Source organism: Scyliorhinus canicula, chromosome 3, assembly GCF_902713615.1.
Source record: "Scyliorhinus canicula chromosome 3, sScyCan1.1, whole genome shotgun sequence".
Taxonomy (NCBI): Eukaryota; Metazoa; Chordata; class Chondrichthyes; order Carcharhiniformes; family Scyliorhinidae; genus Scyliorhinus; species Scyliorhinus canicula.
In genome coordinates this window covers 122,930,251-122,940,556 of record NC_052148.1, presented here as the reverse complement: position 1 = coordinate 122,940,556, position 10,306 = coordinate 122,930,251, and the positions used below count along the sequence as shown (strand labels likewise).

The window sequence follows — 10,306 nt, the reverse complement described above, 5'->3', positions numbered from 1 at the left end:
CCTACCCCCCTCCCCACCACCCCTACCCCCCTCCAACGCCGGGTCTCCCCCCCCCCTCACCGCCGGGCCCCCCCCCCCTCAACGCCGCCCCCCCCCCCCCGCAACGCCGCCCCCCCCCCCCCTCAACGCCGGGTCCCCCCCCCCCCTCAACGCCGGGTCCCCCCCCCCCTCAACGCCGGGTCCCCCCCCCCCTCAACGCCGGGTCCCCCCCCCCTCAACGCCGGGTCCCCCCCCCTCAACGCCGGGTCCCCCCCCCCTCAACGCCGGGTCCCCCCCCCCTCAACGCCGGGTCCCCCCCCCCCTCAACGCCGGGTCCCCCCCCTCAATGCCGGTACCCCCCCCCCCAATGCCGGTACCCACACCCCGTCCCCCTCCCTCTGAAGGCCGGTACCCACACCCCCCCCCTCTCTCCTCCTCCCCCCCCTCTCTCCTCCCCCCCCCTCTCTCCTCCCCCCCCCCCCCTCTCTCCTCCTCCCCCCCTCTCTCCTCCTTCCTCTGTTAGTGGGGGGGGGGGGGTGCGGCGTTAGTGGGTGTGTGGGGGTGCGGCGTTGGAGGGGGGTAGGGGTGGTGAAGGGGGTAGGGGTGGTGAAGGGAGGGGGGTGGGGTAGGGGCAGCTGCGTGCAGAGGGGGGGCGACGGTGCATTGGCCCCGGGCATCCGTCGCCCCCCTCCTCTGCACGCCGCTGCCCCTACCCCAACCCCCTCCCCTCACCACCCCTACCCCCTTCACCACCCCTACCCCACTCCAACGCCGCACCCACCCCCCCCCCCCACTAACGGAGGAAGGAAGGGGGGGAGGAGGAAGGAAGGGGGGGAGGAGGGGGGAGGAGGAAGGAAGGGGGGGAGGAGGGGGGAGGAGGAAGGAAGGGGGGAGGAGGAAGGAAGGGGGGGAGGAGGAAGGAAGGGGGGGAGGAGGAGAGGGGGGGGGGTGTGGGTACCGGCCTTCAGAGGGAGGGGGACGGGGTGTGGGTTGCGGCGTTGAGGGTGGGGGGTTGCGGCGTTGAGGAGGGGGGGGGGGGAACCCGGCGTTGAGGAGGGGGGGGGGGGGAACCCGGCGTTGAGGGGGGGGGGGGGAACCCGGCGTTGAGGGGGGGGGGAACCCGGCGTTGAGGGGGGGGGGAACCCGGCGTTGGGGGGGGGGGGGACCCGGCGTTGAGGGGGGGGGGACCCGGCGTTGAGGGGGGGGGGAACCCGGCGTTGAGGGGGGGGGGGAACCCGGCGTTGAGGAGGGGGGGGGGAACCGGGCGTTGGGGGGGGGGGGAACCCGGCGTTGAGGGGGGGGGGAACCCGGCGTTGGGGGGGGGGGGGACCCGGCGTTGGGGGGGGGGGGGACCCGGCGTTGAGGGGGGGGGGAACCCGGCGTTGAGGGGGGGGGCGGTTGCGGCGTTGCGAGAGATGGGGGGCGGCGTTGGAGGGGGGTAGGGGTGGTGGGGAGGGGGGTAGGGGCGTTGGAGGGAGGTAGGGGTGGTGAGGGTAGGGGGCAGCGGCGTACAGAGGGGGGGGGGCGTTGGCCCCGGGCATCCGTCGCCCCCCCCTCTCTGCCCGCCGCTGCCCCCAAACCCCCCCGATGCCGCAACCCACCCCCCCCCCCCCCATGGCCGCAACCCACCCCCCCGATGGCCGCAACCCACCCCCCCGATGCCGCAACCCACCCCCCCCCCCCCATGGCCGCAACCCACCCCCCCGATGGCCGCAACCCACCCCCCCGATGGCCGCAACCCCCCGATGGCCGCAACCCACCCCCCCCTCCGATGGCCGCAACCCCCCCGATGGCCGCAACGCAACCCCCCGATGGCCGCAACGCAACCCCCCGATGGCCGCAACGCAACCCCCCCGATGGCCGCAACGCAACCCCCCGATGGCCGCAACCCACCCCCCCCCCCCCCCCCCCCCGATGGCCGCAACCCCCCCGATGGCCGCAACCCACTCCCCCGATGGCCGCAACCCACCCCCCCCCCATGGCCGCAACCCACCCCCCCCCCCTGATGGCCGCAACTCACCCCCCCCCCCCCTGATGGCCGCAACCCCCCCCCCCCTGATGGCCGCAACCCACCCCCCCCCCCCCTGATGGCCGCAACCCACCCCACCCCCCCCCCCCCCCCGATGGCCGCAACCCACCCCCGACACTGAACGGCGTCAGCCATCATCAATGGTTGACGCCGTTTTAAACCAACTCTGATTTGCGCCGACGTGACCCGTGGCCACGTCGGCGGGACTTCGGCCCATCCGGCAAATAAAATGAAATCCCGCCGGCGCCAGCTGTTTTCACAGGCCGCCGACGGGATTTGCACAACGCCGGTTTTTTTCCGGCGGGAGAATTACGAAACCTGCGGGAGCGGAAATGACGCCGCTTCCCGCCAATTCTCCGACCCTGCGTGGGGTCGGAGAATCCCGCCCAGAGTGTGCAGACTAGGGGCTTTTCACAATAACTTCATTGCAGTGTTAATGTAAGTCTACTTGTGACACCAATAAAAATTATTATTAAGATGTATTTACAGTGTGCCCTGTCTAAAGCCTCTATATCTTTACTATTTTATGAGGACAATATTACACAGGCAACAGAATTTAATGGATGGCAGGGTTTTCAGTCCCACCATCCAAAGAGTCTGCGGGAAATGCAATGCTGCCAATATTGGCTGTCCCACAGCCAATTGATGCTCCAAGGAGCATTAATTGGCTGAGGTGGAACTTCCACCCCATCCTTGAGGTGCAGTCATGCCTCAGGGTGCTGCCAGCCAAACTGATTGGTGGCATCTCTGTATCATCTGCAAATGCTATGTATTTGCCCTGAGTTTCTGAATCCAGAAAATTAGATAATTTTCCGAACACTGAGCTCTGAGCCATCCCACTCAATACATCCTCCACACTGACGTAATTCCTTCAATACGTACATGTTTCCTACCCCTCACCAATTTCTTATCCATGCCCCTGAATTTTCACAATTGTTAATTTAGTCATCTTTCATGTGGAACTTTATCAAAACCCTATGGAAGTTGAGCAACACTGTCAAAGGTCTTAGCACAGTCTACTTGAGTTGTCACTTCCTCAAACAAGTCACAAAGGTTGGTGAGGCAGGGTGCCCTCCTTCATGCAGTTGTGAAGTTGTTATTTTACAGATGATTATCACATTTACTCCTGATAATTGAGTCCTTGGAATTGAAGAATGACTAATTGGTCAGTCGTTGCCTGTGTCTATTTTGTTACCTGTTTTGAATATGGCCATTGCATGGCCTATGTTCAATCTTTTGTTACCTCCCAATGAACTGTTTCCCTCATAATAAATGTCAGTTATTTACAGAGCTTTTCTCTGTTATCTTCCAACACTCTGGGATAAATACCATCTATCCCTGGATAGTTGGAATCACTAGCTTTCGGAGCGCAGCTCCTTCCTCAGGTGAGTGATGAAGGAGCAGTGCTCCGAAAGCTAGTGATTCCAAATAAACCTGTTAAACTTTAATCTGGTGTTGTAAAACTTCATAAAATTATATAACCTTTTTGTGTTTCCAGAAATCCTGTTATATAATTTATTGTAAAAATTCAAAATGATACTAAACTAACAACTTGAATGTCTGAATGTTGTCTATTTCAGTCACTTTCAAAGAGACTTTGTGAAGTTTACAGTATTTTGCTTTTATTACACACTGTTAAAATTAAAACTCCCCATTGTTAATCTGAAACTATTTTTTTCTTTCAAACTGTACACTATTTAGTGCTTTGGCTACTTGTCGGTTTGGGCCTGTTAGGATTAGTACATCGATTTAAGTTATATCAGGAGAAATTACTCAATCAGGTGAGTATCCTAGTCTACATTTTCCTAGCATTATACAAAGGTTAAGAATGTACTGTGTATCACTTCAGAATTTTTACAAGAACAGGCAAGTGATCTCGAAAACCAAAACTCCTTATGGAAATTACCCCATTTATGGTTATACTTAATAGAATTACATAAAACGTACAGCACAGAAACGGGTAATTCAGCTCTACCAGTCCATGTTGGCATTTGTGTCCTACTCCTCCAACCATGCTTCCTCATCTCATTTTATCAGCATCACACTCAAATCCCTCCTCCCTCATCTCTTTCTGGTATTCACTCGAAGCCGAGGAAAATGCGCGTGGCGTCTTAATGTGGGGAGGCTGATGCGCTGCAGTGAGCACAAGATTAATGCTGACCAGGAAACATTCCTGCTCTTACTACAGGCCATAAGTGTAGCAGAAGGATTCCTACACCACAGGACCTCCTATAAGCGTATCTGACCTTCCCTTAAATGTATTTGCCTTAGCCAATCCCTGTAGTAGCAAGTTCCACATTGCTGTTTGGTAGTACAGAACTTGAATATTGCTGAAAGAAGAGAAATGCTGTCAAAGCTTTTTGTCTTTCACTCACCAGGGCAGTTTGCAAGAACATTAATAATAAAGGGAACATAAGTATATACTGTATGAGAAGAGAGTGCACATTGGTTGGTAAGTGGGCAGATTGATAAAAATATTGCCATGGACAATGCACCAGGGAACAGTTAACTGCCAAACCATTTTTCAAATTCAAACTGGGCAGACCAACTCTGGTCAAGACATTGCCTTGGGGAATGATCCTGGGAATGGCTGTCCCCCAAGCTTTTGTTTAGGTACAATGTGTGGACATGCACCTTCTGTCTGCAAAGGACAGGACTTTTATCTGCTGTTATCTGTGAGGGTGTCTGTTATAACCCCAATGGAGGTCCCGGGATCAGGACTATACAATTTCCAATGACCTCCCCGGAATATGAACTTCCCCTTTAAGACAGGCCGGCCTTCCCCTTCAAGAGGTGGAGTTTCACTTTTACAAGGAGAGCCCAGTTGTATAAAATGCTGGCCTAGCTGCAGGTCAGGAAATGAGACCCTGAGGGGAGTGGAGGAGTATTGTAAGGTTGGATTATGAGGAGAGGTTGAGTAGACTGGGACTGTACTCATTGGAATTTAAAAGGATGAGGGGGGATCTTATAGAAACATTTAAAATTATGAAGGGGATAGATAGGATAGATGCGGGCAGGTTGTTTCCACTGGCGGGTGACAGCAGAACTAGGGGACATAGCCTCAAAATAAGGGGAAGTAGATTTAGGACTGAGTTTAGGAGGAACTTCTTCACCCAAAGGGTTGTGAATCTATGGAATTCCCTGCCCAGTGAAGCAGTTGAGGCTCCTTCAATAAATGTTTTTAAGGTAAAGATAGATAGTTTTTTGAAGAATAAAGGGATTAAGGGTTATGGTGTTCGGGCCGGAAAGTGGAGCTGAGTTCACAAAAGATCAGCCATGATCTCATTGAATGGGGGAGCAGGCTCGAGGGGCCAGATGGCCTACTCCTGCTCCTAGTTCTTATGTTCTTATGTATCAAAATAAACCTTGTTCTGTAATTTCTACTTCCGTCTATGAGTTCTGCCTTCCGCGGATTCAACAATATCCAAACTAGGAATGCCAGTTCGTGGGGGTGTACAGTTTTGTTTTGTTTTGGTGTGAGGAGGCACGTGAAACCCCATTGAGAATATCAGCCCAGTTAATGTGTAACAATTGTTAAAGACTATTTATTAAAATAAAGAAAAGACAAATACACACGAACAGGACAACTCTACTCTCAGACAATTATGGTACATGAATTACTAAGCACATGCAATTTATATGGAACGTACCCCTTATTTCAAAATATATCTGCGCTACCTGAACTCCGTAAGACTTCCCTTGTGCCCCAAGCAACATCCAAATTAAATAACCAGCTTTGGTTACCATACAACAGAGGGATGATACTCAAGTCTGGAAAATATCTTTTCCTGGTCCAGCAAAGATATTTAAACAGCCTTTCTAAAGGTTTTCTGTACTGCCTTGACTCTAAGAATTCAAGACTGTTAGCTGTGGCCTTCAGGCTTGGTGGCTGGAAACTGGCTTGTCTGTTTTCTGAGACTACTAGTGTTAACTGCCCCTCTGGCTTATGATCGTCCAGCAAATTATACCTTTGTTCCTCTGCTGTTGCCAGGCAAATCCATGACAATATGTAGCTTCTAGCATGCATAAGTGAGCTGCACTGCGAGCCCGATTGATAATCTTAAATTGTTTTTTAGTATAATTCTTAGCACAATCAAGATTATTTAGCAAGTGGTGTCCAATTGCAGAATCACATCTAATGTTGCACAGTTTTGAGTTTTGAAAGCAGGTGCTGGTTGGGTATGGTCTGCACTTTGCCTGTTGCGAACAGCCAAAGGGACGTGCTGTTTGATACAATATTCCAGTTGTTGGAACATATGGCCTGCACACCTGGCATTACACTAGCACTGAAATTCACATACCACATTACTCATTTGTGTGATAGAATGTATTTTTGACTTGACAACAGCATCCTGTTTGTGGAGTACCATTTGTGTTGCCACAGCATAGTAACAGTGTGGAACGTCTAGCTTCCCTCAATGCTCAAACAGGTATATGAATTGAATGGGGGAGGGGGGGGGAGGTTATAACTTGAGTCGGGCCCTCAAATGGATCCAGGAGGCCAGTGAAGGAGGCCCCCCCCCCCCACCCCTACACAGACTATGCATGGCAATTGATGAACAGAAATCAGTTGGTTTCAAGCTAAAAGTCGGAACATTTGCTAACTTGTCAAAAAACTATGTTGCGGCGAGAAAAACTGGGGCAAGATTGGACGGAAGAAGAATTTGCTGTGAAGAAGCTGTCCAAGACCAGGTGCATCAAGAGATCGGGGATCAGTCACTGACCTGATCTTGAGAAGCATGTATTGGAATGGGTCTTCGAAAAGTGTGAGAATGGCTAGATTGTCACTCGAAATGTAACGTAATGTGCACTTAAGTCGGGAAAATCAAACCGATTCCTGTAAATATTTCAGAGCAACAGATAGTTGGTGTAACGGCTCTATGGAACAAATATGTCTGGTGTTTTGGCAGAAGACCATGATTGCTCAGAGACAACAAAAGAGCTTGATGTCAAAATGACCAGTTTCCAGCCATTTTTCATCAGACAGCAACAAAAACACACACATTCACTGTGTCACATCGATAACGTGGATGAAACGTCCAAGAATTTCAATATGCCCAGCAACCAAACATTCAGATGGTTGTGGAATATCCAGTTCAGTGGATGGAGAGGAAGATGATTTGTGGAGGGATGATTATGAAACCAAAAGTGGCACATCTGATCTAGCGTAGGATCCGGTGAAGCCACAGCCAAAGTGACTCAGGATGCATTCGATTAACTCTTTATGTCAGAAACCAAAGACAAGAATTTAAAACATTATGGTTGCTTTCCAAGCTAACCTTGTAGAATTATTTCATTAAACAAAATATGATAAATTGATTTAATTTGAATTCCAATGGTCTATTTTCACATTTTAAAAATGGGGACCACCTACACAAACAGTTCACGTTTGATACTGAACATATAAGCCAATTTTCTTTTGGAAGAATATTTTGAAGCTTCAAAGTTTGACTTACATGCTGTGATCTATTTTATTTCCGTGTATTTAATTAATTTTCTTCCCCATTGCCTCTACCTGTTTTAAACAGCCTGCAAAAAAAGATATTTCCGCCATGATATGGTCGTACAGATTTGGATATGACAATCAAGGCTGGCCAAGTTTAGAAAGATCTGCTGAGCTTATTGAACAGACAGGTTTGTGTTTTGTTTCAGAAGAAAATCACTTAATAATTTCACACACACAAACACAGGGGGGAGGGGAATCCTATGAAATTTGAAGATATTTTTGAAGTTGAGACCAAACCTGGGCCTCACTTTGCAGCCAAGAGTCTGCCTCCAGGCACCTAACTGGCAGGCTTTGCCCACCCAGATAAGATCCCAGGGGCATGTCCAAACTGATGCCAAGTGGCCAGTTAATTGCCACTAATTGGTTAACCCCCACTACTGGCCAGGTCTCCTTCTTCACTGTCAATTTTATGATTCTATGATAAGATAGTCACCGCAAAATCAATCAGGGAATTCAAAAGAAACATCTTTACTCAGAGAATATGGAACTCGCTACCAAAGGGAGTAGTTGAGCTGAATAGTACAGGAGCATTAAAGGGGAACCAAGATAAGGATATGAGGAAGAAGAGAATGCATGATTAAACTGATAGAATTAGTTGGGAAAGATGGGAGGAGGTTTGAATGGAGCATAAAAACCTGCATGTATTTACATGGTTGATTGGATTGTTTCTTTATAATTCTGTGTTCTGTCCTTATTGCCACTCAACTTGAGATCTACTAAAACAGGTTTGTCTGTGTATCAAACCTGTATGGAGGGAACCCAACAGGACTTCATTCTAGCCTTTACAGATGTCACATTCCTAATTTTCCCACACCAGTAAATTGTTCCTCCAGTGGTGTCGGCACATTCATGAACAGTGTCCATCCTCTGCGGTCTCCCCTTCCTTGTTATCTTGCAAGAAAGCAGGGAGTGTGTCACTGTTAGAGTAGTCAGATGTTTTTAGGATGTGTATCAGGCTAGAATAGTGTGCCAGTATGTGGAAAAGTTACAGAAGTGTGAGGAGAGTAAGGACAGTAGCAATAGCAGAGTGCTGTAATAGAAGGATGTGGTATGGTGCAGGAATTAGAGAATGGTTGAGGAGAGGGTTTTGATTACTGGGCTATAGAACATTACAGCGCAGTACAGGCCCTTCGGCCCACGATGTTGCACCGTCCTGTGATACCCTTCTAAAGTCCCTCTACACTATTATAGAACATAGAACATATGGGCAGTGGAGAGCTAAGCAGAGAACGATGAGCGATAATGGGCTAAATTTAATGGCTGCAACAGTGGCCCTGCCCATGGCCAGAGAGCCAGTAGCAACCCCTCCATGGCTATTCCTGAAGAGATCTGATGGGATCAAATTCCAATCAAGCACTTACCTGCCTGCCATCGGTATTCCCAAGGCCTTCAAGGAGGAAGATCTCACCTCAAGGAGCTGTCAGCCAATCAGAGGCTGACAGCTCTTCAAATCCAGCAACATCCCCAGGAGCAGTGGCCACTGCTGGCACTGCAGAAGGCCCAGGACAAGGAGCAGGCATGGAGGCCCTGAGGAACAGGTGTGTGTTGAGACCAGTCAGGCAGTGTCCGGAAAAGGAGCTGGGGGAGTCAGAGGGACAGAAGGGGGACTCTTCCTGCAAGGCAGCACTTGCCATAGGTGCGTAGTAGTAATGACAGAATAAGGTCTGTTTGCCCCTGACTTGGATGCTTGAAGGTGTTAATTGGCCTAAGGGTGGGAAGGCTGTCCTTTACCTATCTTGCCTTGGACTTGATTGGGGAGAGTCAAGAAAGTGACATGCTCTACAGAGCCTCTCTTCCCACCCAAGGTTGGTGGGGGGGGGGGGGGGGGGGGGCATTAAATTTCACCCAGTGAGTTAGGAGGCTTAACTTGTGAGGTTATTGAACGAAGGATACTTTCAACATTCCCTTACTCTCACCACCAGTCATCTTCTGCAACAGTGGCCTGCCATGTTTTAAGAGGCTACCTTTAAATGGTGTTAACAACATGTGATATTAACGTCTGATGAGTGAGTTACACAGTTATACATGGGCATTTAATGAAACCAAATTCATTGACTTGAAAACTTGGTTGCCTTAAAGTCAATTTAAGGAAAACTTTAGTACCTTTTTGCCTGCAAGGTTGTTCCATTTGTCAGTTTTGAACAGTAGAGCCTGTAACCCTAAGGACTGCATTCTGCTATTGATAGGTGCTGATTTAATCACGATTTTGGAAAGTGATGCCTCCAAGCCATACCTGGGAAATAACGATCTCACCATGTGGCTGGGAGAGAAATTAGGTTTTTACATGGATTTTGGTCCAAGCACGAAAGATCACACCTGGGGGTAAGTCTACATTGACAACTCTATACGCAATTCGCTAGTTAGCATCTGAATTAATAATCTCACATTGAGGTAAATGATTGAGTGATCCCAGGCTTCTGTTGCAGTGAGTAGATTTTCATCTAGTACCACTGGTATTTTACTTACTTTTCAGATTTTGATTTGATAATAGTTTGAATTACTGCTGAATTTTCCCAGACTATTATTATCACCAATGACCATTACAGTCAAAATGGTGCTTATTTTTTAGAAATAAATTTAGAGTACCCAATTCATTTTTTCCAATTAAGGGGCAATTTAGCGTGGCCAATCCACCTACGCTGCATATCTTTGGGTTATGGGGGCGAAACCCACGCAAATATGGGGAGAATATGCAAACCAGAGCCGGGACCGAACCTGGGACCGCGGCGTCATGAGACAACAGGGCTAACCCAGAGCGCCAACGAGTTGCCCCAAAATAGTGCTTACTTTGA

General features: G+C 49.9%; 1 protein-coding gene across 2 annotated transcripts in view; it reads left to right on the top strand.

Moving 5' to 3' along the window:
* LOC119962925 (PGAP2-interacting protein-like) overlaps positions 1–10,306 on the top strand; it is a 154,330-nt gene that overhangs the window by 100,572 nt on the left and 43,452 nt on the right. For both annotated transcript variants that reach the window (XM_038791202.1, XM_038791201.1), the window contains 3 exons: positions 3,710–3,789; positions 7,537–7,642; positions 9,701–9,836. In XM_038791202.1, the coding sequence (XP_038647130.1) occupies positions 3,710–3,789; positions 7,537–7,642; positions 9,701–9,836 (322 nt within the window). The remainder of the gene's footprint in view (positions 1–3,709; positions 3,790–7,536; positions 7,643–9,700; positions 9,837–10,306) is intronic.